This window comes from Penicillium chrysogenum, assembly GCF_028827035.1.
Source record: "Penicillium chrysogenum strain IBT 35668 chromosome Unknown utg000002l_segment0_segment0, whole genome shotgun sequence".
NCBI lineage: Eukaryota > Fungi > Ascomycota > Eurotiomycetes > Eurotiales > Aspergillaceae > Penicillium > Penicillium chrysogenum.
In genome coordinates this window covers 1,227,905-1,252,640 of record NW_026622750.1, presented here as the reverse complement: position 1 = coordinate 1,252,640, position 24,736 = coordinate 1,227,905, and the positions used below count along the sequence as shown (strand labels likewise).

Here is a 24,736-nt window from a genome sequence, read left to right as displayed (position 1 = left end):
AGCGAAAAGTGAAGACTATCTAATTCCTTCACTAAAAGTTGATCTTAAATCTCTTATGCTTTTTTGGTGCCTTTCTTACCCGTCCAGACTAGCGTAGCTGGCTTATAGGTATTTTATAATAAACTAGAGAACAATCTACTACACTATATAGTAGCTAGCCCCCTACGCTTAGGAGTAGTAAAAATGTAAGAAATATGTTATTACTTTAGTCAATTATTAAGCATACAGATAAATTTCTATTGATTTCGTCCGTTATATAGCAAAAATATCATATCGAATAGAATGGTGACCAGAATAGTGGTAAATAATAGTAATCTATTTAGGATGAATCAGCTGTTTTATATATGCCAAGACCTACATTTTGTGCAATATGGTTTTTCTTAGGGCCCTAATGGGGACCTGTAGTTCGGGGTTGGGGCGAGGTTTTGCCCCCAATTGCGGTTTTTGGCGCAGTCTAGTCCGGTTAAAGGCTAATATATAATTTCTAGTAGGGGGCGGAAGGGAAAGAAAGGGGGCGTCAATAAGTGTAGTATTGAGGGCGTGAAGGGAAAGAGGAAGGAGTAAAGAGGCGGAAAGGGCGAGATCGGTTTTTCTATACTAGTTAGGAATTGAAGGGAGGTTACGTGACGGCGTATTAGGGCGCTAAACTCAGAATAGTAAAACCAACCGGAATAGGAAATTCATAGGTCCGAATATTACAGAGTACACAAAGCCGCCCTTAATGCTTGTATTGAAATAGATGGCTACGGAGGACGTTGTATATAGCGAAAGGTCGATAGGCGCGAACTAAGAAATATCCCGATAGTATAGCCTCTCATATTGGCGTTTCTTCGGTCTTCTAGACCGAGAGCTGGCCTTATGGCGTAATTTGGTAGAATAGTGAACTTGAAGGGATGATATGTTTCGACCTAGGAAGTGAGTTGTAATCTTAGACTATAATATTGCCTCTTTTTCCTTTAGCCGCACGAGTAGCGTATTCTCGTCCGACGTATATATATGTTTCCTTAGGATAACCGCTATATAGGCTCGAGATAGTATCGGGCTAGGATCGGGTACGAAAGTAAAGAAATATACCGGTTTTAGACTAGTATTAGATTCGACCGTGAGGATAGCACTCCCGTGTATACCGTGGATAGCACTAGAGTAATAAGATAAAATAGGAACGGAAGATTCCGAAGGGTCGGAAAGTGGCCTGATTGAAGGTCTCCTTTTCTTCCTCTTTTGACACGGCTATACTATATTATAGGTGGTGTTCCCGTCTTAGTGGATACTAGTGCCTCGATCTAAGCGGAGTCGCTTCTTATATACTACTATAGCGGCCCTTATACTTATCCTAGCGGCTCCTTGTTTCTAAGACGTTAACGGTATAACTATAGCTATCGACGGGTAGCGCATCGGGGGTTTGGAACTTAGTGTCGTTCGAGCTCGAGAATATATTGATATAGAGCGATCCGGAGGCGGAGAGGACGGGCTAGATGTGGCTAACGTGTCTTTAGTAGTGCTAGGATCTTTAGCCCGCCCCGAAGCCTTATTTACCCTTAAGTATAGATCTTTACCTAGGTTAGATATCTGACTCGGCTCCGAATCACTTTCGTAGACCCCACTGTCTAAGGGCTCTATAGTAGATAACTTCCGCTTGGCTAATTCTTACCGAAAATCACCCACTATAGATAGGTTACTAGAGATATAGTTCGCTTGTTCGGGTATAGGCACGGGTGCGGGTGTACACGAGAGTTGAGAAGTCTCGATTTCTTTAGTATTAGGAATAGCGTCTATAATAAAAAGAAGTTAGATAATAAGAGAATGATGGCCGACTTTCAATATGTTATACTAACTTACCCGGTAGATCATCTCCTCGTATATTAGGAGGAATAGGGTCTAGGTGATTTGGCCCTATAGGACACGGAATTGTTCCCGCGGAGTCTATCGATAGCACTAGCTCTAAGAAAGCTAGCGCGGAACTTCCACGATCTAACAGAATATCATAGGTAGCTAGTATATCTATTATCACTAGGGGTTCGATATCTTTCGTTATTTTAGGCGGAGTGGGTCTATAAATATAATTGATCTCGAAGTTAAATATGTTCCACTCCTAAGTTATACCGGTTAGTGGCGGTGACTATCCTAGGGGTACCTTATACGGTCCTAGATAGAAGCCGAACCTAGTAGGAAAAGACTACTAGAGGTATCGTGGTATATAAGCTAGTGCGTAGTTAGGGGGCACGCCTTTTACACTAGTAGAAAGCGGCGGGCGACTTAGGCTATAGTAGAACTCGATTTAATTAAGATCTACCCTTATTTCCTAGAAAGTGGTAAGATATAGCGGAGATATAGCGGAGATAGAAACTAATAGAGAATGAAGTAAGCTTAAATAAGAGTGTAGCGGTCACTAGGCTAGTATATCTACGTCTATTCTAAATGATATCTAAAGAATAGGAAAAAGAGGTTAGTTATCCTTTTTAATACCTAGGCGCCGCTAGGGTATTACTAGCTAAGGAATTATATAGTATATCGCCCTACGGACCCTATATAACCGAGAACTGCGATAGCACTACCTCGTTAATACTACTCGCTGCTTACGTCGGGCGATCACTAGAGAGTTCTCTAGGCGAATCTAGCTAACCGGCCTCGTTAAAGCGCGCCTTAGGTTCGTAGTATCTACCGTATAACGTTATAGCCTCTAGGATACCTTAGCTAACAATCGATAGATTAGGAAGAGATTGGTAAGAAAAACCCCCTTAATCCGAGCGGTAGCCTAGGATTCGCCGATCACGTAAGCCGATTATATAAGCTATTAATTTTATATTATTAGGATAATTGTAGTGTCTTAGCTTAGCGCTAGAGCTCCTTAAGGCATTTTTACGGTTAGATAGAGAGCGGAAGCGGGTCTAGCGAGCGACTTACCGGTTTTTTAATTAGGGGTCGGCTGAAAGAGCAAAGGTGACCGTTCTATAGCGCGCTACGTGGTATTCGCGAGAACCGAAGCCTAAGACAAAGAGCGGCTAGTAGTCCTCCTATATTACTCTTTAAATGTCTAGTTATCAAGTAGTCCGAGGGTGATGTCTATATCGGTTAAAACAGCGACCCTATATAGCGTATAGTATAAAACGAAGAATGTATTGAGCTATATAGAACTAGGAAATCAAGGGCGATCCGGGTGACTCGTATAGCTAGACCGACCGACCCGTTCGAATTTCCGCGAGTGGGGAAGTAGGCTGTGTTTAGGACCTAGGGTTTTTCAGCTGATAGGGGCCACGTCAACCGACTAGGGAATGGCGACGGTAGAACACAATAGAAAGGGAAGGGGGAAAGGGTGTGGGAAAGAAGAGAATCACCGTCGAGTGACGCACCGCGGGTTATATAGATGGCGGACGTCGCGAGACGGGCGGTGCGAGACGGCAGATCCCGATCGGGGCTAGCGTGAGGCGCCAAACCCGTTACGGACAGGCTAAACCCTAAGTGGATGGACGCGATCCCGGATCGGGCGGCGGTCCTAAGGCGCTAAACCCGACGGAGGGGGGCGCCGAAACAGGCGGCGGGCCAGCAAATCGCAATTCTACTATAATATTACTACGTATATAGGGGTCTTTCTTTATCTTTCCTTTATTTATATCGTTTCACGTCGCTTTATCGTTTACGATAGTTTATAGAGCGCCTATAGGTAGCGCTACGTTAGTAGAACGTCACCGCCCTAAACCTTTATTCACTAGTTCTCGGCGGTGTCTAGGATGTCCGGATTAATATTAATCCGCGCGGTCTACGGTTTATAGCTTTATACTTAGACGTTTAGAAACTTAGGACTAGTTTCGGCTTAGTGGGGGAGGATGAGATCCGTAAGCTCACTTACGGTCACGTGAGGTCATATAACCGGTCACGTGACCGTACGGACTCAGTCCTAGTCCACTATGGTATTTGCCATAGTGGACGGTTTACGCCCCCGTACCAGGGTGTATATAGGTATTTAGTACTCCCCGTCTAATATAAAACCATGCGATCCTTTCTGAATCACACTATAAATTCTAGGACGTTCTCTAGAATAAAGATAACTTCGAGGTCTAGTATAGCTAGATAGTCTAGATATAGGAGTAGGCGTAGGAGTAGGATCTATCCCTAAGAAATATAACTTTAGGGGATAAAGCTCGGCCTAAAGGGGTATATTATAGTAGCTAGGCTAATACCTAGTTTATTAGATATAAGGCCTCTATTATTTACTAGCTAGTTAGTATATAAGCTAGCCTCTACTAGTTAGATTATTAATCTCTTCCTTTCTTTTCTTACTCTCCCCCTTCTTAGTTTACTAGATTATATAGGGTTTCTATTTATATCTTTAATTTCTTTTATTACGCGGAGCTATATATAGGTTATTAGGTCTTTATACACTCCCTATTTTCCTACTAAAACTAACTAACTTTAAACTTAATAGTAACCTTAATCCTTAAGAACTATAGTCTTAACCGGTTAATCGATAGATTAATTGTGAGCTAAATCTAATACTTATCTAATATAGAGAAATAGATAGAATTATCACTATAAGTACGAGAATAGCTTTATAGTAGTATACACTAGGAGGTTCGTTAAGAGATCACCGCGACTAGTCGATATACGAAGTAGGTAGACAATTTTATAAACGAATATAAATTGTATATACGCGGAGAGGGCTATAGAGCTAGCCCTATAAGTTAACGCGGCAATTCTACGAAAAAGCCACTGACACGTTTACGAAACCATTGCCGATAGAACCCTTTGAAGCAATGAGGTAAATAATGATGATAAAAGAATCAAGACTGGACGCTGACCTTGAAAAAGAGCAAAAGAAACTCGAAACCTGAACACAGATATGGATACGAAGTGTCTGGCGAAGAACAAATTGAACGATTACTCCGAAAATAAGACGGTCGACTACATACCCCAAAAATGCAGTTTATCCTATGCCAGCGATAACGTGCAAAGTTGACAATGGCTCTGAGGATGGTTCCTGCTTCGTGGATATGACAGCTCGCTCTTTTTCTCCCAATACAACTGTCTGCCTTTTTCATCCTTGCTGCTATAAGCTGTAATACCTAACGGATAGTATGGGACTAGAAATTCGGACCAAACGATATGTCCCGGAATATTTGGCAAGGCCTACTTTTCGTCTTCCAATACTTCACTGCGTAATAAGTCCTGTTGTCACTAATTCAGCCACTTCGTCTCACTCCTTTCCATCTACCCATGAATAATTCACTTGCGATGTTGCTAGGGACTGTTAGGTGCTGTATGAAAGACAGAAATTCCGACAATGGCATTGTTACGTGCGAAGAAAGGGTTACAGGTCAACCATCACTGCGTTGAAAATCATCCCACTATAGGAAAGAACTGGAGATCGTGGGCCATTTGAGTGGTGGTAGGGGAGATGCCAATAAGGCCGGCTTTGAGTAAGTATTGTCTATAGTGTAGGATATGTAGGCGTTGATAATTTCGGGAACGACGATGCGCTTTTCCGGGTCAATGGTCCTTGCATCTTCCGGTGCGCTTATTTTAGTGACGGACCCCACAATAGAATATTCCGTCATCTTCGATTATCGTTCCTTCAGCAGAATGTTGAGCTTGACATGCTGAGGTCTGTGGCGACACGAAGAGTCTTCCATCTTGAAATAGATGTCATATACTGGATAATACGGCTTTATCCCTAGACCATAACAAAACCAAGATTCCTGTTTGGTGCCTAGGGCCATATCCCAGTTTGGCATGATGTTATATGTTCGAACAACAAACAAGGGAGGATGTAAAATACGTCCTGTTTCTTGCGAAGCCGGAATATTTAAGGTTCCAATATCTCTAGAAGTTTCCTTTTGAGAATATTGGACAGTAGATACGGTCAGGAGGCTTCATGATATATACCCGAGAGACCTTGGCCCAGGTCCACAAGAACCGGCCAATAAACTGAATGGTAATTGGTTGGAATTAGTGGGTCCTTGGGTCTGATAAAGCGGGGAAGCGCAATTTGCCGCTATTGGTCAAAATCGATCTGGCGTTTCTACCTACAACAGTTGTAGGTTGGGCATTTAGGACATTGGAAAGCTAAACTGCTATAGAAGCTTCAGTCAATACAGTGGATACGAGATACTTATGTAGAGAATGTCGGTATACGGACTGCTGGTAGCAATAAGAATATTCTATGATATGTGAAAAACAGTAGTTATATCTCGTTACCATGCCGACATAACCCGCTTCTCTAGCAATTGAAGCGTGTTAAGGGCTACAGCTTCTGCTTAGATCAAGTGTTGTAGAGCACAATCTCAACGGAACTACTCCGCAATCTTGATAGGGTTACCCCGACCTCGGGAGCTTCCAAGCTTTTCTGCCTAAATTTCCCCCGCATTATAGATCCACATAAAAATTGATAAAACTGTTTGAGACTGGTTAATTGGCTGTTGCTTCAAACTTCCTCTTCAAGACAACGCGCGGTCCACCGCCCCTAGCCTCCTGATGTGGATTGGCTGCAGAATGCCATCCGTGGATCTTCCCAACCTTGATAATGTACGCTTGTGAAATCATTTCTGATAACAGCAGATATACGCTCCAAGACCAATATCATATAACAAACCCATGTCCAGCATGAGGGGACGTATCAAGATTGCAGTGCTTGACTTGTCGTCACCTGCCTGTCACAATCCTTAAGAGTTGTTCTGTTTGTTTTCCACTCAACTCTCCTCTCATCCACTCGGCCACCTCCTACAGCAATGTCACCTGACCAACCAGTCCCTGATCCAGCATGGCCGCCTGGGACTGTCCTTATTGAAGGTGCGGCAATACAAAGCATTGTTTTTCTGGCACAATCCAAGACAAGCTAGAAAACTCTGACACGACAAAAGATCTTTCACAGCCAGGAGACTCTGAGGTAGTCCATCAGCCGAGACCTACAAGTAGCCCGAATGACCCGCTGGTAAGAACCCATGACGAAGACTAAATGAAGGACCCAACCGCTAATTAAACATTCGATTTCCTCCTCTAGAACTGGCCATTATGGCGTAAGAATCTCAACTTTGCACTCGTGTCTTACTATGTTGTGATGGTACTGGCCCTGTGAGCCTCCCCCTTCCAGTGCCTTCAATGGACGACTGCTAATCAAAACAAAGTATCGACGTGGCAACAGTAACCTGGGGCCCACTCAACCTGGAGCTGGGGTTTAGCTACGCGCTCCTAAACGATAGCTATGCTGCAGGATGTGGTTCGCTCTGTATCGGCGGTCTCTTCTTGGTACCTTTTGCTCTTAAATTCGGGCGCCGCCCAATCTACGTTTTCAGCACTGCCATCCAGTGTGGAATCAGTGTGTGGTCTGCAAATATGCAGACAGTGACTGATCTCATGCTGGTCAATATACTGAGCTGCATTGTGGGAGCTCTTGCAGAAGTGCTGGTGCAGATGACCGTGGCTGATATCTACTTCGTTCATCAGCGCGGCCTCGCTAATACAATCTACTTCTGGTTCATGACTGTCGGAGTGACCCTGTCACCTCTAGCTGGTGGCTTCATCACTCAGTCTCAAGGATGGCGCTGGGTCTGGTGGTGGATGGCTATACTGTTTGGTGCGGGCCTTGTGGTGTTCATTTTCCTCTACGAGGAGACCATGTTTGATGCCTCCCCCATCGATGGGATTCCCGTTGCCAATAAATTGAGCTCCAACCCCCATCCTGACAAAGAGGATCTCGAACGAACCGCAGTGGATAAGTCTTATCTGGCCCAAGATTGCCAACCAATGCCTGAAGTACTCCAGATTGACTACTCAATTCCCGAAAAGACTTATAGGCAGAAACTCGCACTGTGGACGAATTCCCTAATACCGTTATCCGAAGTGTCAAAACATTGCTACCAGCCATTTTTGATCCTTTTCAGCATCCCCGGTGTCTTCTTCATGGCAATAGTATACGGAGTCATGACTGCGTGCACAACGGTACCGGTAACCACACTTTCAGCAGTCATGACGCTACCGCCGTATAATTTCAACGCATCCCAAATCGGACTAATGGGTGTGCCTCCATTCATTGGCACCACTATAGGAGCTATGATTTGCGGGCCGTTGAGTGATTCGATAGCCCTCACCCTTGCGAAACGGAACGGCGGCGTTTTCGAGCCAGAGATGCGACTTTGGCTAGCTATTGCATTTACACCATTGGTTCCGGCGGGTCTTTTCATGTTTGGCATTGGACTGAACAATGGCTCACATTGGCTGCTGCCTGCCTTTGGACTTGGTATTAGTGCCGTAGGAATCGTTCCTCCTAGCAGTGCTGCATTGACGTATCTGACTGATGCATATACTGATGTAAGACACGGGATACTCCAGTGCTCGGTTCGGGCTCCAATTGCTGATATCTCACTCGTCTTAGATCATTGCGGACTCGGTTTTGGGAGTCACGTTCGTTCGCAACCTCATCTCCACGATCTTTATCTTCGCTCAAACCCCTTGGGTTGATAGGGTGGGCCTTTCATGGTTCTATGTGACATTTGGCCTAATTTCTACGGTTGTTCTCTTGGGTAATTTGTTCTTCGTTTACTATGGGAAGATGCTTCGAGCGAAGCTGGCTAGTACATATCACCATTATAGCAAGAAGCAGCTGAGGTCTAGATCAAATTAGCTAGCTTATATGGCATTTTTCGGATTTAGTCGTCAATACAAGTGGCTCCGGATATGATGCGAGGGAAGCCGCAGCGAAGCGCGTCCTTTTGGCAAGGCCGTATAAAAACTTTTTACCTTCATCTTTCCTGGTCTCTGCGTCTCCCTTTATTCATGCCCATCATATCCCTATATAGGGGACCGGCTGGTTACTCTCTTCTCTTCTTCGCCCATGATGGTATATCAGAATTCCGACATACTTCGGATATGCGTTAGACATTTGGCTAAATGTATGCACTGATGGCGTTACAGCAAGCGATAGAAGCTCTTAACCTATTCAGGAAGTACTACCCGACGCGGGGATCGGGAATTGCAGCTATCGATTCTGTCATGGTCCACTTACAAAATCCCTGCTGCTTATAAAAGAGGTTCCAGTCTGTCCACCCACCTTTACTCATCTCCCTATCTCAATCCAGCTGCAATTTGACCAGCAATCAACAGTACCTCGTCTGAGAATATGACTACCCTTAATATTGCTATTATACAGCTATGTCCAAAGGCAAGTCCTGCAGTCAGTAAATCCTGCCACTTACCGGACCTAACACTTCGAGCAGCCAAATGAGATAGAATCAAACCACCAACGAGCAAAAGCATTTATTCGCAATGCAGCCGCCGCGGGTGCCCACCTGGCCGTTCTCCCTGAATACCATCTCGCCGACTTCTACCCAAGCCACGACCCCACTATCAGACAACAATGCTCCAATTGGAAGACCTATCTCGATAACTACTGCGCGTTGGCCAAGGAATGCAATATCTGCATCGTCCCAGGAAGTCTGGGCGAGCTACACGCCGACAACACAATAGTCAATGCAGCCTACTTCATCGACAACAAAGGAGGTATCAGAGGCAGATACGAGAAGAAGAACCTCTGGCACCCAGAGCGGGCATACGTCAAAAGCTCAAAGGGCGACACGCGTCATGTTGCGTTCAACACACCTCTCGGTAAAGTTGGGCTGCTCATATGCTGGGATCTGGCATTCCCGGAAGCATTCCGCGAATTGGTAATGCAGGGCGCGAAAATGATTATCGTCCCTGCATTTTGGAAACTGAGTGATGCTTCAGATGTGGGCTTGAAGCATAATCCGAGGTCTGAAGGCGATTTTCTCGATGCTGCTGTTGTTAGTCGGGCTTTTGAGAATACTTGCGCGGTTGTGTTTTGCAATGTTGCCGGTCCTGCTAATGAAGGGTTCGCGGGTCTTTCGCAGATCGCGGTGCCGTTCAAAGGTTGTTTGGACAAGTTCCAGGGTTGTGACGAGGGATTGAAAATCGTTTCTGTTGATATGGATATACTAGAAGAGGCGGAACAGGCTTATAAAATTCGGGAGGACCTTGCGAAGCCCGATTGGCACTATGGATACAGTCGGTAATGTATAACATCAATCACTTCGGTATAGTTTATGCGAGATGATGCTGTGCTACCATTTACTTTATGCACAATCCTTCTACATTAGAATACGTACGCACGTTGCGAAACAAGTTTCAACTATGAGTTGCTCGAATTTGTTCGGCGCTGGTAGGTCCTCCGAATCTTCCTCACTGCGGGGGATGTCCACAGTTGATATGGATCCTCGCACCCATTTAGAGGTTATAAGAGCGGAACCCCCTATGCTCGTCGAACAGAGCCCGTAAGCCAATGTAGAACCACTTAGCGTAGTTCACGTTGTCGAGGTCAGCAGGTTCCTATACCTTTCCCTCGGGAAGTATTAGTAGGGCCAACTTCTGTTTGTCCTCTCCGCTGTGGCGCGTACTACACATCGGGCGGAAGAGCCGGGGGTTCATCCTCCATCGAGACATCCTTCGAAGAATTCTTCGGCGTGTGAGGCAATTGCAACACCGCCTCCCTCATAATGAACGCTAGCATGCTCGTGATGCGAGAATAGCTCCCACCGGGAGTTTTCATCATGACTTTAGCGAACAACGGAAACATCACTGTGAAGATTCATTGTTTGAGAAAGATACTACTCTAACAATCGCATCATTTTGAACGCATCACGCTACCAATCCTCCAGACGCGTGAAAAGCTCAACTTCCATTCGTTCAGCCGCATCTGATTGCCTGAGAATACTGCCAATTGGATCCTCGCCAGATCCTCCTCCCATAATGTATCCGGTTCGGCGCTGGCCTTCAGTCTGCGGTACAGGCACATACGCAGGTGTCAACGAAGGAGGTCGGGACTCACGCGGTCGGCGCCACTTCGAGCAGAGCTCTTAAGACGAGTACCACCAATTCTCCCAGGATTATTTCCGAATACAATAAACTTGCATCCAGCCTATGGTCACGCAGTTAGTATATATCGGGAAACTAGCGCATATTGAGGGACTTACATCAGGATCAATCCCAATTCCGTATCGAGATTTCGCAATTAATAATATACGTCGCTCCTTTGGTTGGTCCGAAGAAAACTAAACTCCTCGCCATCGGTACTTAGGCCGTAAACCGTGGAGTTTCGAAAAGGCTGGGTCCTTCTCTCCTGCTGGACGCAGGCTAGAAACAGAACTTATGGTTAGTAAAGACCAATTTCGAACCTAAGTCGATAAAGCTTACCCATGTCCCCTTAGGCCTAGTCGTCACCTTGGCTAGCAAGGTCAAGCTTCTTCGCCTCAACAAGGACCAAGTTAGTGGCCATACGCCTTATCTGCGGCAGCCTTTTTTCCGCACTGTAATGTGTAATCGCAGGTGCGGTTTGCCTGGTACACCTTTCCCCTCAAGGCGCACGGACGAGAGGTCAACGATGTCTCCATCTGAAGACAAAGTGAGGATAGCTTAAGGATGAAGTGAGGATAAAATAAAGTAAATATAAAGTAAATAAAGGTTAGGTATTAGCTAGGTAGCTCTCAGTATTTGACACACCTTATAGTCTTCCTCGGGACTATAAATACTCTTCTGCTTCTTCCGTCTTACGCCAGAGTCGTCACAGCCAAGGTCAGATCCCGTTCTAGGGGGAACCATATCTGTCCCCACAAATCAGAGTTTAAACCCACGGGTTTTCCGAAATGGATATCCTATCGTCCAATCACCTCCTCGTATTGATCTATAGGATCAAATACACCCAAGCAACCTCCAACGATGACCAAGAATTATCGGATATAGCTGAGCAGCGAGTGGGAGAAAACAGGAGTGAGGGTCCTACAAGGACTAATACACCGAGCAATGCTTCATTGTACGGAGTGGGCGCACCAGCGACAGTGGACAATTCTGCCTGAGCGGTTCTCTGATCTACGTGCACCGATCGATTTACAGTCCGTTTTGCACAAGCTGAAGGCGTACATCGAAGATTATTACCGCTTGCACATGGAACTCGGTTCGATTGTTTCTAAGGCCTCAACACCTGCTTCTGCCTTCCGCTGCCTTACCTCTAGTTTTTACACCGCCTTTGTGTTAACGTCACGCAACCAGAGTCATGGACGTGGACGAAAAAGCTCGTGTAGAGGCCCAGAGAGTAGGTTAATTTAGAAATCAGGCAGAATATACGACCATTCCTGATCACAGTGCATGTCTTTTCACTATACAAACTAGAAGTGGGCAGGAAGGAACAATGGCAAAAAAAACGAAGTGGTGGATATAACGGCAGAATCTATGGCCGCATGTAATCAGGAAGGCGGTGCAGAAATTCAGACATCTTCAGTGGGGGCCAATCTAAGATCTTAAGGGGGATCATATTGCCAATCCCCGATATCTATATAACGGGCAGGTATTATAAAGTCTACTCAAGGAGACTATTAAAAAAGGCCACTAAAAAGACATAGAAGCCCTGGAGACTATCGAAGACTACCTAAGAATACCACTACGAAGCTGCGGCCGCTTATACGGCCGTTTATTCTTATTGCAGGAGTTGTTATTGTAGGAATTAATTATTAGAACCTGTACAAAAATAAATAATAGTAACTAGTGGTGTGAAAGGGCAAAATTGAAGCCGGAAAATTCGACCTGGAGCACTAGCAGTTAGAGACTGCCGTAGCCCTGATATATATCCTTCAGACGAAGTAAAGGAGAGCTTAGAGAGGGTGACTCATGATACTCTCAAGATAACTACAATATACACGCAAAATGACTCAGGCCAAACTGTGTTTTTATATATTTACACGATTTTCAAGAATCCTCATACGTTGGGACCAATTCCAGTCCCAACAGAAACCAAAACCAGCAACCCGATGCAGTCATACACGGTGGCGAGGGGAGAGTGGAAATAAAATGCAAAGACGCCAACAGAACACCTCAAGACCCAGAGAAATGCCATCAGATAAAATCCAACGCGGCCTAGTCTATGAGAAGGATGGAACATTCAGATTCAGCGGACTGAGCGGTAAGTCCGAAAGAGGAAGACTTGAGACAACAGGTCAGACCGAACGAAGCATTAATACATGAAGAAAAGAAAATCCGATTAACCAGCGAGAGCCAGAATTGGCAGTCACTGGAACAGGCATAACCGTAACAGGTGCCAGGATCCACCTGGCTTGATATCAAACAGTTGTATTGTACAGTTGAAAGGGGTGGAGTGGGAGTCAAGATGCAAGAGGGGGTGAGGTCCACGAGGGAATATGCCAACAATAAGATAGAGAAAAATGGCAGTATAGAACGGAGAGGTACAAGTTGCCCTCTTAGATGTAGTCACGGGCAGCCTTCTGCAGCTCGATCAATCTCCAGCCACGAGTTTCGGGGTTGTTAACCTCATCAGGGATACGAGTCAATCCGATGGCGTAGGTGACAAGCTGTACCTTGTCATCCGTACCAGCGGCTAGCTCACCAGTCTTGATCTTGCGGTAGACATGGATCTCCTGTGTACGGCAGGTGACGACGAACACGGGAATGTCACCGGGGTCCAAGATACGTGCGTGAGAAATATCCACACCACGGATATCCAAAATGCGACCATCCGACTTGAGTCCGGCAGTGGTGTATTGCTTCGCGAGAGCAGCGTAGACGTGGAACTGAGCATCGGAGAGCCAGAGCTTGAGTGTCTCTACATCTCCCTTGACATAAGCGTCAAGGACTTCTGGCAACATGTAGTCACGCATTTCGCGCAGGAAAGGCTCCATCTGGAAGTTGGGATCGATCTCCCGGAACTTTTTGATGACCATGGCGGTCTCGTTTTCGGCGAAGAAGCCAGCAACGCGATCGGAGATGCTGCGTGCTGTGCTGATTAGGGGGTTCTCGGACTCGTTGTAGTTCTCCTTGATCGCGAAGAGCTTCTGCATCATGGGGTTGGAGTCCTTGAAGTCTTTCCAGGAGTCTTTCCAGGCAGAATCTTTGTGGATGGTGATGTTGGTGCCGGCACTAGAATAAGTCAGTCAGAAAGGCCAAAATCGAAACGGTATCTTCGTCGAAACTTACTTGGGATCTTCAACTCTCTCCTCAACGCGGGTATACTTTCCAGCCTTGCGCTCCAGCTCCTCTCGGCGCTGTCGCTGCTTGCGACGCTCTTCCTTCTCGACCCAGCCACCGTAGCGCGAGCTGCTGCCATCATCAATGGCTTCCTTCACACTCTTATATGCTTCGGTTTCCCGAACGGGTCTCGTGGCCTTCTCAAGGCCCTCTCCGGTTGCGTTGACACCCTTTCGGACGCCCTTCACAACAGGGGTGTTCCATGTCCAAGCAGCTCCTTTCCCAATGACTTGACCGGTCGTCTTGAAGGCTGTGGAGGTTTTGGAGGTCGTAGCGGTTGACGCAGCCTCGTAAGCAGCCCGCGCACGGCGGACATTCTCATTCTCAGTGAACTGGTGAGCTGAGGAGGCCAGCGCTTTGGTGGACTCCTCCCATTCCTTGGAGGCCTTGAACTCGGACTGCAGAGTCTCACGGAAGACCTGCCAAGGAGACTTATCTCCATGGGGTGGTGGCGGAGCCTTCTCTTCCTGCTTCTCTTTTTCTCCTCCTTGGACTCCTCGCCCTGTGATTCGGACTTCTGGTCCTCGCCCTGCTTTCCTTCTTGTTGCTTTTGCTGTTGCCAAAGGGAAGTTCCGGCGTGGAAAGACCGCGTCAAAGGGAGAGCGGCGAACGGCGAGACAAGTTGAGAGACGGGGTAAGAAGGGGATAGAAGGATGGCTCGGTGGCTCTTAGCGGACTGGGTGAATGGTTGAGCTGACACGGATGAATATGAGGCGGCGCGAGACAACCGGAGAGAAGATGCTCTGAGAGACGGTACCTGAGACCGCAAGGAAACGGCTCGTGCCGCAGACATTTTTGCCGGAATCATGCTCTAAAGAGATTGACAGGATAGGAGAGCGAAATAGAATTAAATATGAGTAGGGAAAAGATGGATTCCAGCCCAGCCTGGACGCGATACGAGGAAGGTGATGGGGAAGAGGCAAAGATCTCGGGGAAGGGAAAAAGTGCAGATGCCAAGACTTCGAAAAACTTCCAGCGTTTCCCTTCGGTCCGACAACGGCTCTACACCACCCGCGCTTTGTGGTCATTTCGGCACTTTGCATTGGCGACTTGTGTTCAATTGATCAGCTGTTTATAATCGAGTGCTGGTCTCATCGTTTGATATCCGTCCTTTGTCGCTGCAAATTCCTGTCACCACAATGAGCTCCTTCTCGATGAGCAAGTTGACCAAGGCATTGCCTTCGGTATCCCGCCAATCTCAGCCTCGAATCTCCTCCTTGAGCATCACGCGTCCATTCTCCCACCAAAGGACCTGCTTCAAGCGCAATGATGGAAGCGACATTGAGAAACAGATGCTAAATCGAGAACCCGAGTCACCTTCCGGTTCCTCATCGCCGCTTTCTGCAATCACACAGATGATGCAGGGCAAAAGATCAGGCGCACCTTCCTCGCGCGGTAGCTCTGACTACTCCAGGATGGCTGAAAGCCTCGAAGCCGACATGATCAAGAATCCTTACGCCGACCGAGCTCCTCCCCACCACCTGCACGTCTACTGCCACAAGCACAACACAATCCTCACCTTGACGCGACCAAACGGCAGCCCCCTTTTGTCCATCGGATGTGGTCAGATAGGTTTCCGTAAAGCTGGTCGCTCCGGCTTTGACCCGGCATACCAACTGTCCGCTCATGTCATGAACCAGATTCAGGAAAAGGGCTTCCTGATGGAGATCGAGCGGTTGGAGGTCGTGTACCGTGGGTTTGGAAAGGGTCGCGATGCGTTCACAAAGGTCTTGCTGGGCCACGAAGGACGACACCTCCGGGGGCTTGTTGCGCGAGTGACCGACTCCACTCGACTCAAGTTTGGTGGTACTCGCAGCAGACACGTGCGTAGACTGGGTTGAGTTCCCTCTAGAGGAGGAATCATGTTTTTGTTTTGGATTGGCAGCTTGTGTGCTGCACTGGATTGCATTGTGCGGAGAGACCTCGGCTGTCCTTTTTGTGTTTTTATCTAATGGCATACCTGTCGCCATCTATTCTCTGTATATTAGAAATATCATGACAGGATTACACCTTCACCTGCAATGCCTCTGTAAATGGACACTAGGCCCGATGCATGGTTTCTTACTATGGTAGGCTATTTTTAGGATATCAGAGAATCTTCATGTCTAAGAGCCTAGGTCGGAGTGTATTGGAAGAATTACCCAATGCGGTATAGCGCCCATCAGCTTGTCGATCACGTTCTGGATTCACCCGCGACAACATGTGCTTCTGCTACAACTCTTATCTTTGTGGCTTCTTGTTTTCTGCGATCTAGCATTGTGCTTTTGTTCAAGATTATTCGCAGCTCTATCCACTAAATCCAACAACCCACTCTGACTTCATATTGCGTTGCTGCCTGTTGGGTGCGAGCCCTTCCCCGCGAACTCTTACAGCGCACATATCCCCTGCTGCGGAGCTTTGATACGGACGGCTTGATGATTGCTGGAGTCTTTCGACTGGGCCGTCCAAAACCGTTTGGATGCACCCTCTAAACCCTTTCCTCCGTGCCTTCTTTCGAAGCACCGTCCCGGGCCAGTGTATACCGATCGAGAATCATGTAGGTGGAGGCCGTGAACATGTTGTCGGATCAACCGGAGTGGCTAATTGATGTCGCATGTGCGCCTCAGGTCTTGCTAGTTCCAACGACAGAGTCTCTCATCGGTTCACGCGACCGGGAGACCAACCTGCTATACTCTGATCTTTGCGCGTCAGAAGAGTTCCTAGGGAGCCATGTGCTTCGCATCCCAATCCATACTGGCTCTGCGAATTCCAAAGAGGAAAATAATGTGCGAGAAAATCGAGGAAAAGCGAAGCAGGTTACCACATTCAATGGGAGGACGGTGATCATCAAGGACAACTCAGTGTACAGCAACAAAGGTGAGACCACTTGCTGGTAAATGCGCTCGCCCAACTATGTTAACTAACACCGGTCATTTTCATCAGGATTCAAATCACTCACACAAGCTCAACTGCTCTCCGACGTGCTGTACTACAGCCCGTCCAATGAATCGCGCCCATGGCTGATTTACTACGTCTCTCGCCCGTTGATCGGAACGTATGACCCTGCGAAGATCTTACCAGCCGCAGTGCCTGGAACTGATACCAGCGTCGTCGGGCAAACTACGCCAGACAAGAAATATGGAAACGGAGATTCAATTGGGACGCCACCAAAACAAGAGATCAAAACTTTCGGGGAGCTGCTAGCCAATTATCCGATGATTGCCAGACAGATGCATCCGGGCCTGGAACGATTATTCAAAGAGTTTGGGAAAGAACTTGGTAAACCATTGCCACCTCCTCCTTCACGATCGCCATCTGCATCCGGCAGTGAATCCGCCCACAAGTTGTCCCGCGCCGAGTCTTGGACAGACGAAAGCTCTTCCATTCGCAGCTGGTCGTCGCGCAGCAGAGGACGGTTGCCGTTCAACTCCGAGGAATATTTCGAGGACGACGAAGATCTGATGCGTCGAAGCTTAGAAACCGCGGTGACTGCTGCCATTGATCTTTTCCGCCTCGTTGACAAGCAACAATTATCGTTGCTCGGCGCGACTACTGATCTCACCGGTCCTCTAGTAGAGCGATTAATAGAACGTTATGTCGCCGAGCAAGTTCACGAGCCACTACTTTTCCCCCGTCTTTGTTCATTCCGCCAACCAGAGGACACAGAGCTGGATTCCCGCATTCGCCAGATGGAGAGCATTGATGTGTCGCAGGTCGGAATCTCTGTTGAAGGTGGACGTGAAGGGAAACGAGAACTCACCCGCCGGCTTGGCCGAGCCGTGGAAGAATTTCGAAAAATCAATGACGCTCGTTGTCCCCATGATATGCTGAATACTCTCCTTGAAACAGTGAAGGTTATCTCCTTCCCTGGGAGTTATGATCAGATGGGTGGCTTGGCATCTGAGAAGGGAACTCCCTCTGTCACGATCAACGCCGATGTCTTGGTGTCGTTGTTGCTTGTTGTTGTCATTCGTTCTCAAATACGGCATCTCCAAGCTCGATTGTTGTACATGCAGCACTTTATTTACATCGATGACGTGGATAATGGCGAGATGGGATATGCCTTGAGTACATTTGAGGCTGTTTTGATGTATCTCGTGACCGATTCCGCCGGATTACGGCGTGCCAGCGTTCGGAACAGACGTTTGTGGCAAGCAACAAAGGCTGGCAGGATACCGGATATGAAGTCCATACTCGAACCAAACGAGGATCATGAATCAATAGACGACACGACTCCACCGGAACCGGAGCGAAAGTCTGTACTGTTCCAGACGGATGAATCTGATGAGCTAGATGATCTCTCTCTCGGGCACTCTTACGCGAGTCATACGAATGGCGACTCATACCTGGATGAAGCTGCTGTCGATGCACCGCCGCTATCCCATGTGTTCCCATTCCAAACCTGGGATGATCTTTCGGTTATCCAAGAATCTCACCCGCACCGTCCAATCAAGAAGGTCTCAATGGACGTTCGCAGCCTATCAGAATCATCGGCCGTTTCATTCATCTCCAGGACTGCAACTCTCGGATCTATGGCCAGTGGCATTGAAGGTGACAATTCGATAGAGACCTTGACAAAAACCCAAGACCCTGCTGGTCATTCCATACCGATGATGGCAGTGGAGGCCCGTCAGCCCGAGGCTTTGAAATATCTGTTGACTCTAGAAGAATACTACCCCTTAGAAGAAATCATCCAAGACACCAACGCCGATGGGACCACGCTGTTAAACGCTGCGGTGCAGCTCGCACACATTGAGATAGTCAAGATTCTCCTGGACTTCCTATTTGCGAAGACAGACACCAGTGTGGTTGCGTCCTACTTGACAAAATCCGACGTCCACGGTCGCACTGTTGCCCATTATCTTTTCAGCACACCCTCGCTCCTGGGGAGACTTGGTAGCATCATCCCATGGCGACAACGAGACAAGCACGGACAAACACCTCTCTTTGCACTCTGTCGGTCATATGATCATCCGGAATACAAATCAATGGTTCAAGCCGCTTTGACTGCAGCACAACGGACACAAGGTGTCAACAAACCACTTCAGCTTGACGATCATGTCGACACGAAGGGGAATACACTGCTTCATATTGTTGGTGACCCTGAGATTACTCGGCGCATATTGCAGGACAGCGATTGCGATCCCAATGCGACTAATGACAAGAGATTTACGCCATTAATGATGGCCAGCAAGTACGGGCGAGTTGACCAAGTTCGCATTCTCTTCCTAGACCCAAGAGTCGACGTCCATGTCAAAGAAGCCCGTGGTTTGACAGCTGTGGAATTGGCCAAGGATGATGAGGTGCGAAATCGCATTGATGATTTGATCTTGTTGTCCCATCCTCCATCGGCCTGTGGAGATCCCTCGGGTCGTGTCACAACAGTTGTGCGGTCGTACTTTGTCGAGGATGCAACCGTGCGCTTCATTCTCAAATCCGGCGCGCCATTTCCCCCAACTGAATCTGTGACATCGTCGCGGCCCGGATCCACAACATACACCGTTACGACTTGTCGCCGGAATTTCTCCGACTTTGAGAACCTGGCCAAATGGCTTGCAGTGGAACATCCAGCATCTTACATGCCGTCTCTCTCTGATTTCCGGAATCCATTCCAGATCCACTCGAAGCCATCGCGGTCCGTGCTCCATGATCTCCAAGAAAGACTGGACCGGTTCCTGAAGACCCTTCTTGCCCACCCAACCTTTTCAACTCACGAAATGCTGTGGGAGTTCTTCCTCGTTCCGGAACTTCAGCCTGAGATGGTTGCAGACAGATCGTATAGCAAGGCTGCCGTGCTCACAGAGACCATCGCGGATGAATATGCGCCAGTCTCACTGGAGGGCATGCGCGACACAGAGCAGTTTATCACCCACGCCCAGGACATGGTGCGCGGTGTACATGTCAACACGCGGTCCCTGATTCGTCGGGGATATGCGCTGCAGAATGGAACATCCGATCTCGCTGATGCGGTGATGATATGTTCATCTATCCTTGCTACACTCCGAGCGCCCACCAATGCACTCCCAGTCTCACATATCGAAGCCTTCGCTCGATACGCCACCTACCTATCGACCTCTAGGTCGGATTCCTCCCCTCTCCTCCAGTACTTGGCAGCTCTTTCTTCTATTGACAACACAACGGCCGCAATCCTCATCTCTTTATCCCGTCCACTGGCCCTTATGTCCTCCCTCTCTTCAACAAACCGCCATATCTCTCGCTCTCGCTCCTCGCTACTCTCCTCCTCCCTCCCCCGCAAATTCAATCTAAACCTGCCAGGCTTCGAGGAGTCCCGCCAAAAGTCCGTCCGAGACCTCGAACAAAAGATTCGCGATGGCGAAGCCGAGTCTACTCGGCTAGCAAAGGAGGTCTCATGGAACAAGGATGTTGTGGTTGGCGAACTCGCTGGCTGGACCTCGTGGCGGGAAAAGGTCGGCCGCGAGGCCATCCGAACATTTGTCAAGGATACCCTTGTCCGCGAAAAGGAGCGCGGCAAACGCCTTGAACGGTGCCTGCGCAGTGTGCGCGATATGAATGCATGAAGATGAAGATGATTATATCCGGATAGATCTCCAGGACTTGTATGTTTTCTTTTGTGTCGGCTCTCATTTCCTACCTGTACATCTCATGGCGGACATGTGTTCGAGGACTTGCTTCTGTATTTGTTTTTAATCTTTGTCGGTGTTATGTCTGAAGCGTCTCCAGACTGGAATAGCGAGGCGCGTGGAGGTGGGACTTTCCCTTTTTTGTATTTTCTTGTAGCTCAGAGACAATCCAATGAAATGTAACGATCATTGATTTTCTTGTTATCGGAAGTTGCGTATTCGTTTCTATGCGGCTACACAGCCACTCAAGTAGATAGGCGAGAGACCTACGTGTGCATAGTATATAAGCCAACCTTGGAAATATAGCGTGGAGATATTCATGGATGCAAGTGACATTATCAGCCAGGCTTTCAATGGGCGGCTATAAGACAACTAAAACAGATTACCAGAAGGACTACCAGGAACCCCACCAAATAGACTACTCAAACAGACATACCAAGGCTGTATAAGCTCGTCATTTGACCTGAAGTATTGTGATCGATTAAGATATATAGAACTAATACCCAAGAGACTGGGTCCATGTATTTATCGCGTTGGTTTCGTTTCGCCTTCTGATCGGGACAGAGCCTTCATCGTTCGTTTCCCAGTTAATTCTTTCTCCTTTCCTTCGGCATGTCATGAGTCCCAGTACAGCAGTGAATCGTCTTCCTCTAGATCGAAACATTGCTGATACCAGCCAGATCGGTAAACTCACGATGTCTTTCCATAAACGCAGCTTCTTTGGCATGACGATCCGCCTTCATGTTCAACCCTCTAGGGAGCCGCCAGAACAGAATGCTCATCCCTCTCTCCGCCCACATTTCCACCTCCCCGAGAAGACATTCCCAAAGATCCCGGTTCCTGATTGGTTCCCCAGCGCGTGTGGTCCAATTGAACTGGGTCCATTCATGCGCGTCTCTTGTGATACCGTCCACCACGTAGTCCGAGTCCGTTGCAATGATCAGACGACTGAAGCCATCCGCAGCCCAGTCTCGATACCGCAGAGCGGCAACGACGGCACGGACTTGTGCGCGGTCGATTGTCATTGGGTGCTGTTGGCCAGTGGGCCCCTTGTACTCCAGAGGAAAGCGTGCGAAGCCAGATGTAGACTCGTTGTAAACGAAGGAACAACCCGCCCTGGCGTGTGGTCTGCCGTTGTCCATGCATGTGCCGTCTGTATAGATGAGGAACTCGTCCTCGACGGATCGGTTGTCGTGATTGAGACGGATGAATCGGTGGACTCGGTCCGTTGCTGTGGCTTTAGGGCAGTGTGGGAACAATGACTGCGGTGTGTCTTCTGGACTCGGAGGAGTGAACTCCGTGGGGATAACACGGCCACTGCCGACTCTGAGCTCCTTGTACAAACGAGGGACCATGTAACCTGCGAGGTAATGCGCGGGGTTCACTTGGTGAATAGCCATCGTGATTTGGTAGATGTATCAAATAGTGACCTCGTACCTGGGTATAAATTCAGATGGTGTTCTTTGTGTCAGGGAGGCAACATACCATCAAATATAGTTCCGAATGTGGAGACGAGGATGTAAGGGTTGGACGATGGGAAGAAACAAAATGAAGCGAGCAAAGCAGCGCTCTTGTAGGGCTCCTTCCATATTTGTCATTGGATGCCTCAGGTGCGAAGGTCTATAGCTGTGACTGATATTAGACCGCTTTTGACACCGCTCTATAACCGTGGACTATATAAGTTGAAGCTATATGAATAAAGGAATATGCATTGGAAAGACTTGGACACTATACATAATGGATAAGAGGCGTCACAAGAAATTCCTTCCGAGAACATTAACTTCCAGAGACATTAACGGCGAGGAAAGCGAAGACAATGGTCGAATAGTCCTATTCACGGATGGAACCCGACCCAATCCCCAGTCCTCCCTGATCGACTCCGAACCAACCCCCAAAAGAACAAGGCCAAACAAAGAACACACCGTATGCCATCAACGTTCATAGCTGACTGGGAGGGAAGGGAGTCGGGGGAACAGGGGTCCATTGGGGTCGATCGCTTTCAGCTGAAACGTCTACCAACACAGGTGAAACGGGAGAAGTTGGAGTCCTTGATCCAACGGAATCGATATTTCTCGAGTAAGCCATACGAGAAGCCTCCGCCTCATTGAACATGCGGGATGCAGACTGCAAGATACCTGCACTGGAGGCAGAAGCATTTGACCGACGTGTATATAGCTGTGATCCGCGTGAGGCAGCTGGGCTAGTGGGACTTTGAGGGCTACGCGGATGGTTCGAAGATCGACTAAGAAGGGAAACCGTCTCAGTCGGGGCTGAAGTCGTAGCCCAATCCTGGGAGGATACAACTGTTGGGACGACGGATGATATGGATGCTCTCGGTGTCGAGCTTGACGAGCGCTGTCCCGAGCTGCTCGTCTGAGTCTGGTCCGTCGGCGTGCTAGCAGAGGTCGTAGTCCAATTTTGGGATGATCGCGATGTTTGGACGACGGACGACGAGGTGGATGCCCTTGGCGTCGTGCTTGAAGAACGCTGTCCCGAACTGCTCCACTCCGTCTGATCTGACCGCGGGTCATCAGGATCCGATTCTTGGGACGAGAATGGTGTCGAAGTGTACGTATTTGCAGATGAAGAAGCTGCAGTGTAATGTTCCGTGGGATAAGGCTGAGGCGGAGACTTGTCGCGATCGGCATCATCTGCGTCGTCAATGACGATGGTGATGGATGGAGATCCGCTTCTGCTGAAACTGATTGAATTCCGCTCGGGCTGGATATCCTTCATGAGGAAGTCGTCTAGCGTCCGGCTTGTGTCTTCAGCTAGGGACACGTTGGACTGGTTGAATTGGTCATTTTGCTGATCCTCCTGACGACGAAGCCGCCGGGCGCGGAGGCTTCGTCGAAAGTACCACACCAGTAAGTATATCAGCGCTCCAAATGTGAGGATTCCGAGAATGGAGGCTGTGGCAATGGCGAGCTTCCCGTAGTCCCAGCTTTTCATGATGGAAGGGTTCGAAGCGAATGGATGTTTTGCTCTTTCAGACTGAGTTATAGAGAGAGACACCTGCATCTTGGCTCGGGTATGTAACGCTGCAATGTTGGCATCAGCGCAACTGAAATAAAGCAGGTGCGATGTATAGTTTGTCGCAATTACGCAACTACCGTAAATGCCAACACTGAGCAGTAGAACGTGAAATCTAGCATCAATTGAGCATCTACAGCCCAAGGATCCATTATATTTCCTGTCAATACTCGATTATATTTGTTCCCATCTGTACCCAATATAGAATTTTTTTTTAAAAAAAATCAACTGGTTTGGTATATACGGGAAGGGCGTAGTTAAAGAGGCTATGGAAAACAAACAACATTACTACCATGAGTACATAGATAAAGAGCAGAAGGCTTCAAATACACAACGTTCACAGGGGATGGTTTCTCAAAGCGCACATAGGCAGATCTGGTGTGTCTTCTGGTGTTGTCAATTTCCCACATATTTGCTTGAAATATGCTACCAAGGCTTTGAACGAGATTGTAAAAGTGAAGAAGAGGCTTTAGCTAGCCCCGACTGGGTTTCTTCAACTTATATATCCTTGATCCAAAGCGAGGAATAGTCCATATCGACCTATCACGGCGTCTTATTCTGCTCTATCCCATAATGAGTCACCTGTCTACTCACCCCAGCAGAAAGTAGTAGACCCGACAATATTCGAGTGCTTTCCTTGTCTAAGGTTTATTACTGATCGATGGCCTCAAAGAGCACAAACCCAGCTTTAGCTTTCAAAATGAGATATGTGATGATCCTGCCCACTTTAGTACCTAGCAATCCTCCGAAAGAAGCCACCCCACAGCAGGATATTATATACCTCGGTCTCCTATAGTGCCCCGCGTTTCTATATGTGGTTGTCGGTATATGCCTTGGTGTCACTATGTTGGAGATCGCGTGATCTCGTTTTCCCCTGCACACATTAGCTAGCTTCACCTGTAGATAGTTCCTTCCTTCTCTACGGATCTACAGATTTCCCAGAGACATCTGCATTTCATGGTCTCTTATCTCTACCACGTTATGAGCCTGTCTTTGAAGCCTCTGTCTAGCAGCAAGCTTCAAATCCCATTGTGCGTCACGCCAAGCCTCTATTTGTGGGCCCTCAGAGAGAGTTCTCCAATAAGATC

General features: G+C 47.9%; 8 protein-coding genes across 8 annotated transcripts; 3 read left to right on the top strand and 5 right to left on the bottom strand.

The window, feature by feature from the left end:
- Positions 1–786: 786 nt before the first annotated feature.
- Positions 787–1,969, bottom strand: N7489_004036 (uncharacterized protein; the record flags this gene model as incomplete). Its single annotated transcript, XM_056709788.1, has 5 exons — positions 787–933; positions 967–1,230; positions 1,372–1,603; positions 1,652–1,772; positions 1,840–1,969. Coding segments are annotated over 5 exons (894 nt in total), but the record flags the coding sequence as incomplete, so codon positions are not given.
- A 4,753-nt stretch (positions 1,970–6,722) lies between these two features.
- Positions 6,723–8,614, top strand: N7489_004035 (uncharacterized protein; the record flags this gene model as incomplete). The annotated part of the gene is made up of 5 exons (XM_056709787.1): positions 6,723–6,783; positions 6,855–6,925; positions 6,995–7,065; positions 7,119–8,301; positions 8,366–8,614. The coding sequence occupies 5 exons, from the start codon at positions 6,723–6,725 to the stop codon at positions 8,612–8,614; spliced, it is 1,635 nt and encodes a 544-aa protein (XP_056568208.1).
- Positions 8,615–9,141: 527 nt separating this feature from the next.
- Positions 9,142–10,019, top strand: N7489_004034 (carbon-nitrogen hydrolase family protein; the record flags this gene model as incomplete). Its single annotated transcript, XM_056709786.1, has 2 exons — positions 9,142–9,163; positions 9,220–10,019. The coding sequence occupies 2 exons, from the start codon at positions 9,142–9,144 to the stop codon at positions 10,017–10,019; spliced, it is 822 nt and encodes a 273-aa protein (XP_056568207.1).
- Positions 10,020–10,646: 627 nt separating this feature from the next.
- Positions 10,647–11,200, bottom strand: N7489_004033 (uncharacterized protein; the record flags this gene model as incomplete). The annotated part of the gene is made up of 4 exons (XM_056709785.1): positions 10,647–10,781; positions 10,832–10,921; positions 11,027–11,136; positions 11,197–11,200. 4 exons carry the CDS (start codon positions 11,198–11,200, stop codon positions 10,647–10,649), a joined length of 339 nt encoding a protein of 112 aa, XP_056568206.1.
- A 2,050-nt stretch (positions 11,201–13,250) lies between these two features.
- On the bottom strand, positions 13,251–14,827 carry tim44 (protein translocase subunit TIM44; the record flags this gene model as incomplete). Its single annotated transcript, XM_056709784.1, is given in 3 exon segments — positions 13,251–13,926; positions 13,984–14,432; positions 14,447–14,827. The coding sequence occupies 3 exon segments, from the start codon at positions 14,825–14,827 to the stop codon at positions 13,251–13,253; spliced, it is 1,506 nt and encodes a 501-aa protein (XP_056568205.1).
- A 346-nt stretch (positions 14,828–15,173) lies between these two features.
- Positions 15,174–20,552, top strand: N7489_004031 (putative VPS9 domain protein; the record flags this gene model as incomplete). The annotated part of the gene is made up of 3 exons (XM_056709783.1): positions 15,174–15,857; positions 16,575–16,890; positions 16,957–20,552. 3 exons carry the CDS (start codon positions 15,174–15,176, stop codon positions 20,550–20,552), a joined length of 4,596 nt encoding a protein of 1,531 aa, XP_056568204.1.
- Positions 20,553–21,265: 713 nt separating this feature from the next.
- Positions 21,266–22,015, bottom strand: N7489_004030 (uncharacterized protein; the record flags this gene model as incomplete). Its single annotated transcript, XM_056709782.1, has 1 exon — positions 21,266–22,015. One exon carries the CDS (start codon positions 22,013–22,015, stop codon positions 21,266–21,268), a length of 750 nt encoding a protein of 249 aa, XP_056568203.1.
- Positions 22,016–22,553: 538 nt separating this feature from the next.
- N7489_004029 (uncharacterized protein) lies at positions 22,554–23,567 on the bottom strand (the record flags this gene model as incomplete). Its single annotated transcript, XM_056709781.1, has 1 exon — positions 22,554–23,567. The coding sequence occupies one exon, from the start codon at positions 23,565–23,567 to the stop codon at positions 22,554–22,556; it is 1,014 nt and encodes a 337-aa protein (XP_056568202.1).
- Positions 23,568–24,736: the final 1,169 nt, after the last annotated feature.